The sequence below is a fragment of the Manduca sexta genome, unplaced genomic scaffold (genome assembly GCF_014839805.1).
Source record: "Manduca sexta isolate Smith_Timp_Sample1 unplaced genomic scaffold, JHU_Msex_v1.0 HiC_scaffold_3746, whole genome shotgun sequence".
NCBI lineage: Eukaryota > Metazoa > Arthropoda > Insecta > Lepidoptera > Sphingidae > Manduca > Manduca sexta.
The window spans coordinates 438-11,605 of record NW_023594848.1 but is presented as its reverse complement, the minus strand read 5'-3'; the positions used below and the strand labels follow the sequence as shown (position 1 = coordinate 11,605).

The following is an 11,168-nucleotide window of genomic DNA, read 5'->3' as shown; positions in this document are numbered from 1 at the left end:
TAGCCGAAACAAAGGCTTTTCTTGAAAGTAATGGGGTCTATTTAGATGCATTTAATAAAGTAAGTAATAACATTTAATTGTGTAATTAATCCTGTCGTAAACTTAACAAAACATTTCATTTGTTTACAGCCAGCCAAGAAACGATCAAACACTTGTATTTTAATAAAGAATTTACCAGCAGACACAGATAAAGACGAACTCAAAGCGTTATTCGAAAAGCACGGACAGATCGCAAGGTTTTAATGCCGAAACATGGAATCACTGTGCTAGTAGATTACATTGAGCCATTCGAAGCCAAGAAAGCTTTTACAAAATTAGCCTATTCACAGTTCAAAAGTTCTCCTTTATATTTAGAATGGGCGCCGGAGAATGTATTCGTTAAATCAACAAATAAAACAGAAAATAGTAATAAGGAAACGGAGGAAGAAAATAAAATGAATTGAAAGACGAAAATCCAATGCCAGAAAATAAGAATAAAATGAATAAAGATTCAAAACCTGAATACGTTAAGAACGAGAAAGTTGATGAACATGTTATAATTGAAGAAGTCCATGATCTCATGGAGCCGGAAAACGATACGACATTGTTTGTCAAAAATCTTTTCTTCCAGACTACTGAGGACGCGTTAAGACAGGTAAAAATTAAAATTAGTCAAATCTTATATTCAGCGATGTCTTTTATAGCAGTTTAATTATGACTGTTTTGTTTTATTAATATAATATATGCCCAAATTTATTCAAAACTGACTGACTGGACTGCCCTCGGTGGCGTAGTTGTACTGCATGCGCGGTACGGCAACGCCCTGAGGTCCCGGTTCAAATCCCGAGTGGGGCAAAGTGCTATTTGGGTTTTTCTGCTCAGTATCAGCCCGGAGTCTGAATTTGTCCCCGATATGGCTATAGGCTTGGCCCCTATCACATCATGGGACGGAACACACTTGGCGAAAAGTCGGTGCCCTGGTTGCGCTCTCTGCATGCTCCCCTCCGGGATAAATGCGTGATGTGTTTGTGTTCTTAAACACCTAAATATCGATAAACTTTGATTATTGTTCATTTACAGCATTTTTCAAGTTGCGGCAAATTGTATAGTGTAACCATCGCAAAAAAGAAAGATCCGAAGAGACCCGGCCAATTTCTTTCAATGGGATACGGTTTCGTTCAATATTATAGAAAAGAACACGCCAATGAAGCGCTGAAGTCATTACAAAACTCCACATTGGATGGAAAGACTTTAGAATTGAAGAGATCGGAACGTGGCAACAAGTACATATGTTTTTTTATTCATGTTATACTAAAATTCTTCACCCCATAAAAGCATAAAATTCGTAAAATTAGATATTTTAGTCTATTTCCAAAATAGCAGGAGATTCGCAAAACTTGCATGTTTTTTTCATATTTTGTTTTACTAATGGCTTACCATCACCTGTTTTTCTGTTCCGTTGTATCACTAGCCATAAATGTTTATTTTAATTGTTTAACTTTCAACTTCAAACTTTTACATTTAACATTAGGTAAGTAAGTGATTACATTTTCCCAGCAAATTCACAAGGACAGTGATAAAACGATATGCCTATAGGTAACGAACATAACAAAAATATTGTATTAGCGTGCCGTTATTAAAATTGAATTTAATTGTACGCAAGATAGAATCTCCGGCCTGATATTAAGCAGATATTGACTGAGTATGTTATGATATTTAAATATGTAACATGGGCCTTTTGATCGTACTTACTTCTAACTGTTGCAGTCCATGCAGTTTTTAGATAAGAATTAAGTACTTAGTCAATACTAAGTAATACCAAAAACCATCTGGTTTTTCATACAGAATTTATTATATTACTTAACAATATTTATTTTACCACTTAAGTATATTAAACTTGTATTGCATAAGTATTCTTAAACACTACATTAGGTAGGAATCGAAAAAATATATAGGAATATCAATTTGTTTCCAGCGCCGACGTGACAACAGCCAGAAAAACTAATAAGGTGACCCTCAAAACGGAACTAAAATACTCGTACGTAACGTCCCATTCCAGGCTAACAGACAAGAGTTGCACGAAATATTCAGGTAATGAACTCATGTCGGTATCCGTATACGATTAGCTGATATGAAGTTACGACTAACTAATTATTTTTGATATCAGAGCGGCTGTTTGATTATGGTGTATAATGCGCTTATCTTTAAAACCATTTTAATTAGTTGTTTATTTTATCAATATTTTACAGAGCATTTGGGGAAATTAAAACTTTGAGGTTGCCAAAAAAATTGACACCAGGCGCGGATCAACATCGAGGCTTTGCCTTCGTGGATTATCATACTAAAGCAGACGCTAAAGTATGTACTTGTATATATATTATGTAAAGTGATCTACATAACAATATGCATTCCATGAGTAGGTTACATCCATATTCTTTTGTTTACAGAGTGCATTCGAAGCACTATGTCAGTCGACACATCTTTTATGGGAGAAGGCTAGATTTAGAATGGGCAGATCAAGGCAATGAAAATGAAGATATTGATCTACTTAGGAAACGAACAGCTCAGTCATTTAATGCAAAGGCTACAGGAGGGAAGAAATCTAGAAAAGGTGCAATTGATGCAGAAAAGTTTGTTGATGGAGATCAGGATGATGTTTAAAATAAAATGTGTATAATATAAATTGTTGTTTTTATTAATCTTTTATATTAATTTAAAACAATAAGAAAGTATAATTGGTTTATTTTGACTTTATTTCCATGCCAAAAATACAATACAATTTCATATTGGATGGCATACAGTAATTACATAATAAAATTAAAGATAGACATGTTATTTGTGAAATATTTCAAGATTAAATTTTTATATTAACAATTTATAATGTCCTAGTATTTACAAAATTAAAAATGACAATGCGTGATTAACTCTATATTTATACTACATTCATGATTCATCCTTCCATAACAAAGTGTTTTGAAGAATGTCATTCCACACTGCATAAACTCTTCAGTTTATAGTTCTAAAACAATGAACATTGTTATTAAACTATCTGCAGTATAGCAGCATAATATTTGCAGCACATTTTACCATAACTGTTATATTTATTATCTAAAACAAGAGAGAATATTTACACTGTAAAGAAAAGAATTAATTATCAAATGATACAACACTACCCAGTCTGAGATTATATTGTAAAGACCAGGTAAAATAACATACCTATTTCAAACAATCAAACAGACAAAAAATTGCTCAATTACTAACGGTTACATTGAAACAATAAAATATGTGGATGCCAGAATATTAATTCTAATAAATAACTTCTACTGAATCAAAGCTCTTCGTATTCAAAACTGTTATTTTACTGACTTAATGTGTTTTAACAATGTTCTTTCGATACATTCGCTTATATTTCACAATACCGCAATTTACTGTTACTCATTTACACACCACACACTGGAGAGCACATTGAGAAAATTTCAAATGCTCTTTTGCTTCTAAGTGTATAAAGATTTTTTGACTTTTGGGAATGTATCCAATTATATCAAATAAAAATCATTATGGATTTCATTCATAATTTGCACTAATATTATATTCATCTGCCTTACACAAAATATGATAAAAGTAGGGCAGTTTGCTTATGAATATTGCTATTATGGTTTCATTATACCTAAAACTCTGATTAAGTGGCATCAACAAATATATCCACATTTTAATCAATTTTGACAGTCGAATAAATTTTCCTGACAAATATGCTAGTACCCAAATATCCAACAGTTCAAGAGATAATGCCCAAAGCTAAACTAAACAGCGCCATATATCCAAAGTAAAATGTAGTTTGGAACAAGCCATACATCTTGGTTTTGAAAACAAAGTAGTAGAATGAATACAAGTACACATATATGGCAGTGCTACCAGCAGACAAGAAGCTAGTCCACTGCCAACGGTAGTCTTCAGCATTCAGCAAGAAGTAAGTGCATACAATTGTCACACAAACAGTCACAATCATCAATATTAGGAAAACAAGCAACATAAATCCATACACATAATAGATCTTGTATGCCCAGAATGAGGTGAAAATGAAATACATTTCAATAAATATTGAACCAAACGGCAGGATACCCCCAACAATAATAATAATAAATGGCTCCATAAACCACTTCTTTTCAGGGATAGGTCTAGGAACAGCATTGATTCTACAGGGATAGTCAGGCTGGCCAGCCAAGTTACGTCCCAAAACAGTTCCCACCAAAGTGAGAGGTAAGATGACAAAGGTACAGATAGACATAACAGCAATCATACTGCCAAAAGGAATTGCCCTGGAGGCATGGTAGTACATAGCAATGAAGTTAATAAAAAATGCCGTTCCACAAACCAGAACAGGTAAGAAAAATGCTGATAGAAGCATTTGTTTAATCCACAACTTGCCACCCATACGAGCATACAAAGATCCACCAAAATAACCATTAACAGGGGAAGTTACGCATAAATGAAAATAGAAGTTGAAAGTAAAGACCCTCTCTCGGTGTACAATTCACCAAATATGGTAAATATAATAACAGCTAATGTGACCACAGTTAGTTGATAACCAGAGCCAATTAGTGCAGAGAACAAAGCAAGATGTGGGACTGGCCTGAAGACATCGCCATGGACTTGCTTCCAGCCATACTCATCACCTAAATCTTTTTCCAAGTCATCAAGGTCATCATCCTTAGAATACCTAGCATAATCTTTGCGTAATGTTCTCATAAGAATCATAGAAACAAGACCAACTAAAAGATGACCATCATAAAACTATTAAAAATACTGAACCAATGTATTCTGTGCTGGAAGAAATTTGGATCTAAGTATTTATCAAATCTGTCTTCAAAGTTGATGTTGCTCTTCTTCCAGTTAACTTCGTAAGTGAAAGGAATCTTCGCATCGGGTGTTAATCGTTCCTTATTTTCGGCTGTAAGGTTTACTTCCACGATCCTATTTCCATTGTAACCTATGTCAAACTTCTTATGGGTCCAGATATAATACTGATCGCCGTCAATTTCTCCAACCGTGCCCCATATCGGCAAGTCGTCTATATACATCTGGTACCAGTAATGATTTTTAACGGCATACACAAGCGCTTTATAGGATTGCGCGTTCAGTTCGATTGCACAGAATTGTTGCGCCGGTACGTTGTCTTTGTACGTAATGTCTAAGCCACTAAACTCCAATTCGACTCCCTGCAGAGCTTCCGACAGCGTTTCATGGTAATGACCAATTGTTACTTTGGTGCCAACGCAAAAAGGTAAAGAAAAGTATGCATACGTTTCTTGTCGATTGTGATAGGGGCCGACCGTGTTCATCCATAGCACCACTTGTTCTCCTTCCTTATATGTGTGTGTATGTTCGTCACAGTTGACTATAGTCCATATCGTGAACAATAAATATAGGAATTTCATTTTATATCGTTAAGGAACGCACGACCAAACGATTAAATTACAAATAAAATAAACATAACACGTATGTTAAACGCCGAAGTCGGACATTTATAAAATTGTTGCCAGTAGTGATAAAATAAAATGTCAAAATGAAATCGCCACTGATCACAATTATTTTTATATGCATTTATAATATGTGATTCATTTCGTGATTTTGTGATTCATTTTGTGATTCATTAATATGCATTGTGAAAATTTAATATGACGAAATTTTAAAGGCAGAAATATCCATGATTATTAATTATTTTACGTTTTTCTTTCAACTGCGAGAACTAATCACTAACTAGACGTGAATTTAAATTCTTTACTTGCCAATACTTGTTTAGTTACCCAGATTAAAGGTGAAACAAAATGTATGAAAATGGACCTTGAGGTATCTCCTTAACTTTTATTTTGAGCAGCGTTACCAGAAGGTTACATTTCTTACATTTTTAGTAACTTTTGACTCCCTCGCGTAACATGTAAGTAATTTTTTATATTTAAGGCCATTTTTGTAATTTTTGAGGACAACGAGTTTTATAATACAATTTTTTTATTGTAAACAGTTAAAAAAAACAATGTAACTTTTGCAGCAAAAATGTAACATTTCAGGAAACGAAACGTAACTTACGACTCAAGTGCCCTGGCTGAATATGTAAGACTAGGCAGTATGGTCGTAAGACTATAGCCTGTCCTCTAAGGACGAAAAAAAAATCAAGTGCCCTGGCAGCAACACTGATTTTGAGGTTATCTCACGTTCAACAAGGATTTGCCGAAAGACCTGTTTTGATTTATAATTAACAGGAAATTAATAAAATAAGACACTTATAATGGACGAGGATTTGCCAATTTCTGTACAAGCTAAACTAAAATCAGATACAGGAGAAGAAATTGGTAGCACTTTAGACTTACCTTTAAATATTAACAAAGACCAATTACAACTTATTTGTAATGCTCTATTACAAGAGGTAAGACCATTTTCTCGACGATTTAATAATACTGTAAAACCATTCTTATAAAATGAAAATAATTTATATTTGTAGGAAGATAAACCATTTTTATTTTTGTGAAAGATGTTGAAATAACCAATACATTGAAAGACGCTCTTGATGTAAAGATTTTAAACTCTGAAGAAGTTTTAGAGATCATTTATCAGCAGCAGGCTGTATTCAGAGTGAGGCCAGTTACTAGATGCACCAGGTAAATTAAGCAATTTATTATAGCATATTTTAGAATAATTAATAAAGAATTAATGTTTTATACATTTGGGGGAAAATGATGTAATCAATGTTACCTTTAGATTTTCATTGCAACACTTTTATTAATGCTTCCATAGTTCAATACCAGGTCATGCAGAAGCTGTAATATCAACAAGCTTCAGTCCCTCAGGCAAGAAGTTAGCAAGTGGTTCTGGTGATACCACGGTCAGATTTTGGGACTTGCACACACAGTCACCGCACCATGTATGTAAAGGTAATTATACTAAACTTCAATATTTTGGTGGTATGGTATTCTTATTAAAATATTTAAATTTTATAACAAAAAGAACCATATAAAATTCTAATTTGAGCAAACAGTTTCTTGTAGATTTTTATTCCTACAAGATTGAAAATATTATGTGTTTAAAGTATTGTACATAATTATTTTTTATTTCTCATTATGTACAAAATTAAATATAGATTACTTTTTTACAGGTCATACAAACTGGGTATTATGCATAAATTGGGCACCAGATGGTCAAAAATTAGCTTCAGCATGCAAGCAAGGCAGAATCATGTTATGGGATCCAAACACTGGCAATCAGATTGGCAAAACAATGATTGGACATAAGCAATGGATCACAGCTATGGCTTGGGAACCTTATCATATGTAATTGCCTTTCAGTGTTTAAATCTTATATTTAAATTAACATCTTTAATTTTATATATATGTAACACATTATCAAATAAGGGCTAAAAAATGTATATGATTGTATACAGTTGAAATCTTAGGTTCAATATATTATATCAATACCATTTCAGCAACCCAGAATGCAGGAAATTAGCAAGTTCATCAAAAGATGGTGATGTAAGGATATGGGACACGGTGACAGGACTTACAATATTAAGTCTGACAGGACATTCAAAGGCAGTAACTTCTGTGAAGTGGGGTGGTAGTGGACTGATTTATACATCTTCCCAAGATAGGATCATCAAGGTTGATATTAGTAATATTGTATATGCAAACTCAATCTAATGGTATTAAAAGTATGTGATATTAAAATAAAAGTGCAAATATGTTAAAATCAACCTTATTTGGAGAAAATTGTTTACCTAAGCTTTTCATCTGTTTTGTATAAAATTAAAATATAGATTAAATATTAAGTTTCTCGCAGGTATGGAGAGCTGAAGATGGAATACTATGCAGGAACCTTGAAGGGCATGCTCATTGGGTCAACACTCTAGCCTTGAGTACAGATTATGTTCTACGCACAGGACCATTTCATCCAGTCACTGACCAACATACTGCAAAAAATACTGACAGTAAGTTTTTTAAACCATACCGAGGACATATCATAAAGTATACAGTAGGCATTAAGTTATTACAGTATAAGTAATACAAAAGTTATAATTTATGTTTATCTGAGATAAATTTATTATTATAACTTAATTATATTAATATTATAGAAAATGTCTTACAACAAAATGCCTTGCAAAGGTATGAAGATGTATGCCGACATGGTCCTGAACGTTTAGTATCTGGGTCAGATGATTTTACATTGTTCTTATGGCTACCTGAGAAAGAAAAACGACCATTAGCCAGGATGACAGGCCATCAGCAACTTATCAATGATGTTAAATTTTCACCAGACACCAGGTATTTTATAAAAAAAATATTTATTTTATTATTATCATATTTTATATTTATTAACATGTAAATACATTTTTGTTTCAGAATATTAGCATCAGCATCATTTGACAAGTCTGTTAAACTATGGGAAGCTGCTACTGGTAAATTTATTACAACTCTTAGAGGTCATGTGCAAGCAGTCTACATGGTGGCATGGTCTGCTGATTCCAGATTGTTACTAAGCTCAAGTGCCGATTCGACATTAAAAGGTATTTAATTTTAAAACTTACTATAATGTAATACAAAATATGCAACTTGTGTAAGTACAACAATATAGTAGGATTATATATTTTTTTATATTGACCATTACATTTAGACATATTAAATATATTTGTTGTGTTTGAATGTAAAATTAATTGACAGTGTGGAGTATGAAGACTAAGAAACTAGAGTTAGACCTACCTGGCCATGCAGACGAAGTATATGCAGTGGACTGGTCTCCAGATGGAGCTTATGTTGCATCAGGAGGAAAAGACAAAGTATTGAAACTGTAAGTATTCGTTATTATTTTACATATTTTTGTGGTATAAATGGTAAAATATTGTAATGATTTTTCCTTGTTTCAGATGGCAACATTAACAAAAAAGAAAACATCATGTGGAGTACAACTTTAATACAGAAATCAAAATAAAATAATGCTGTTACACAATGAGAAAATAAATATGAAGTTGTTTACTTAATTTTAATGCTCTTTTTAACATTGGCTTTTATGCCTGATGATTCTCCACCATATCTGGAAATTTCTGTTCTGGGCTCCCTGATAGCACCCTTCCTCCTTATCTTTGCCTTTCTGTATTTAAGCTTATGTTTCACTCGAGGATTCCTTTGTTCCTTCTTTCGATGTGGTGTCAAACCTTTGTTTTTAGCAATTTGATATGTAATTTCACGCTTGTCTCCAAGTTCTTCATTGATCATGTCTTGGGAGGATGTTGAAGGTTTATTCTCATCATTTTCTACTTCAGTAGGAGAGTTATCATCATTATCTGAAAAGCCACTTTCTTCTGATTCATCATTACCTCTATGTGCATTTTCCATTTTATTACTGTTCTTGAAATAATCATTTCCTTCATATTCTTCCTCATTATCTGACACTCCTGTATCCCCACCATCATCTTTCTCCATTGTACTAATAAGCTTAAGTTTTTTAGGTGTTGATTCAGATATTGTTTTATCAGATTTTCGTTTCTTGCTTTCTTTCTTTTCTTCATGTAGTTCAGTTACTTGTAGTTTCAAATTATTTCTTACTGCAAGCATTATTTTGTCTATTTGTGGTTTAATTACTTCCAAGTAAATAGGCTCCATTTTGTTTAGCATTTGTCTATATTGATACAACCTTTTTATTACAGGATGATTTTGAATATTAATTTTTTGGCTTTTTAGAAGCAAGTAAAACTAATGTTTGTGCAGTAGTTAAGAATCAGATCATAATTTGTCTTCACAAATTTTGAAGCTGGGCACTTAGGCAGTTTGCCATCCTTAACAAGCTCTAAAACAGGATGTAAGTCATCTTTTGCAACAGTTAGTTTTGTCTTGAAATCATCTACGAGACCTGAAAATTCTGGGCTTTTCCAGTAGCTGTAATTTTTGCCTTTTGGACATTTGGCTTAGGTCACTTTTAATTACAGTTTCATTTTCTTTAATTTCTTGAACTTGCTTATTGAAGAATTCTAGTGTAAAATCTTCATCTCCAAGTTGTTCTAAGAGCCTTTTTTGTATGTTTTTGGCTTCTTCTTCCTCCATAAGGGCAGCTTCTTCATCATTTCCAAAACCTCCATAATCTTCATCAACATAATCAGTGGCATAATATGACCTTTTCTTATTTCCCCATGCTTTCGAGTCTGGTAAGTCATCATCAGACTTTTCCTGGCCTTCAACATCACTATCAGCTATGCCTAAATCATCCTTTTTATTATCAGAATCTTCATCAGACTCTGAAAATCCATAAAGTTCTTCTTCACTATCAGAATCATGTTTTCGTTTTCTTACTTTTGCCAATATTTCCTTTTCATCTGAATATTCATCTTCTGAATCTGATGGCTCATAGTTTCCCTTCATGTCAAACCCTGAATCAATCCTGAAAACGAGTTACAATGGTTATCTATCTGCTTTATTAATAATATAAATTGAAATAAGTATAAATGTTGACCAGATAAACCATAATTTCCCAATATCTAAATACACATGTGAATTATTACCTTAAGATATAGGTAAGAAATATCAAATCGTGTGTTTCGAGAGACTATACTAAAATATAAAATAACACAATTATCAAATTACCTTATTTTGTCACCCATCGTGCAGTATATTATCCCATAAGCATTTAAAACACGCAACAACTGTTCCTAGCGATATACAACTTAGGTTAGTATGTAACTCATTTATTATCTTATTGACTACTTATGAAGGAGGCAAATAATTTTTATAGTAAATATTAATCAAATATTAATTATGTTGTTAGGTAATAGTAGAAAGTTATTTTATTTATTTAAATTGAGCGAATTCCAGCTAAACGCGCAGGTGAACAAAATGACAATTGTAAATTGACAAATGACAATTTTGAACAGTGATTCGTGAAATTATGCATAGAGATTTTTTTTAATTTTCCCTTCACATTGGCAAGGCAAAGGGGCGTGCATAGAGAATATAACCACTACGTCAAAATGCATTAATACTACGGAAATGCTACAGTGTTCCTAAAGTGAGCAAAGTAAATTGAGCGGCTAGGCTTTTTGTTCTCTTCTTCTTTCTTCTCTTTTTATTTACATTAAATGTTTAGATTCTATAGTGAGCTGAAAATGAATTAACGATAGAGTAATTTGTCCTTTTTATCGAGGAGATATAACTTCT

At 32.8% G+C, this 11,168-nt stretch overlaps 4 protein-coding genes across 4 annotated transcripts; 2 read left to right on the top strand and 2 right to left on the bottom strand.

The window, feature by feature from the left end:
* Positions 1-129: 129 nt before the first annotated feature.
* LOC119193209 (probable RNA-binding protein 19) lies at positions 130-2,662 on the top strand (the record flags this gene model as incomplete). The annotated part of the gene is given in 9 exon segments (XM_037446847.1): positions 130-235; positions 238-440; positions 443-634; positions 1,060-1,262; positions 1,955-1,992; positions 1,995-2,070; positions 2,229-2,337; positions 2,427-2,462; positions 2,464-2,662. Coding segments are annotated over 9 exon segments (1,140 nt in total), but the record flags the coding sequence as incomplete, so codon positions are not given.
* Positions 2,663-2,892: 230 nt separating this feature from the next.
* Positions 2,893-5,508, bottom strand: LOC115445202 (transmembrane 9 superfamily member 3). The gene is given in 3 exon segments (XM_030171396.2): positions 2,893-4,458; positions 4,461-4,751; positions 4,754-5,508. Coding segments are annotated over 3 exon segments (1,722 nt in total). The 5' UTR covers positions 5,415-5,508; the 3' UTR covers positions 2,893-3,688.
* A 613-nt stretch (positions 5,509-6,121) lies between these two features.
* Positions 6,122-8,815, top strand: LOC115445218 (notchless protein homolog 1). Its single transcript, XM_030171426.2, is given in 10 exon segments — positions 6,122-6,400; positions 6,476-6,491; positions 6,494-6,632; positions 6,769-6,905; positions 7,127-7,301; positions 7,454-7,628; positions 7,807-7,954; positions 8,099-8,288; positions 8,367-8,530; positions 8,685-8,815. Coding segments are annotated over 10 exon segments (1,413 nt in total). The 5' UTR covers positions 6,122-6,262.
* A 99-nt stretch (positions 8,816-8,914) lies between these two features.
* Positions 8,915-10,902, bottom strand: LOC119193210 (something about silencing protein 10-like). Its single transcript, XM_037446848.1, is given in 4 exon segments — positions 8,915-9,712; positions 9,715-9,884; positions 9,886-10,395; positions 10,599-10,902. Coding segments are annotated over 4 exon segments (1,416 nt in total). The 5' UTR covers positions 10,616-10,902; the 3' UTR covers positions 8,915-8,993.
* Positions 10,903-11,168: the final 266 nt, after the last annotated feature.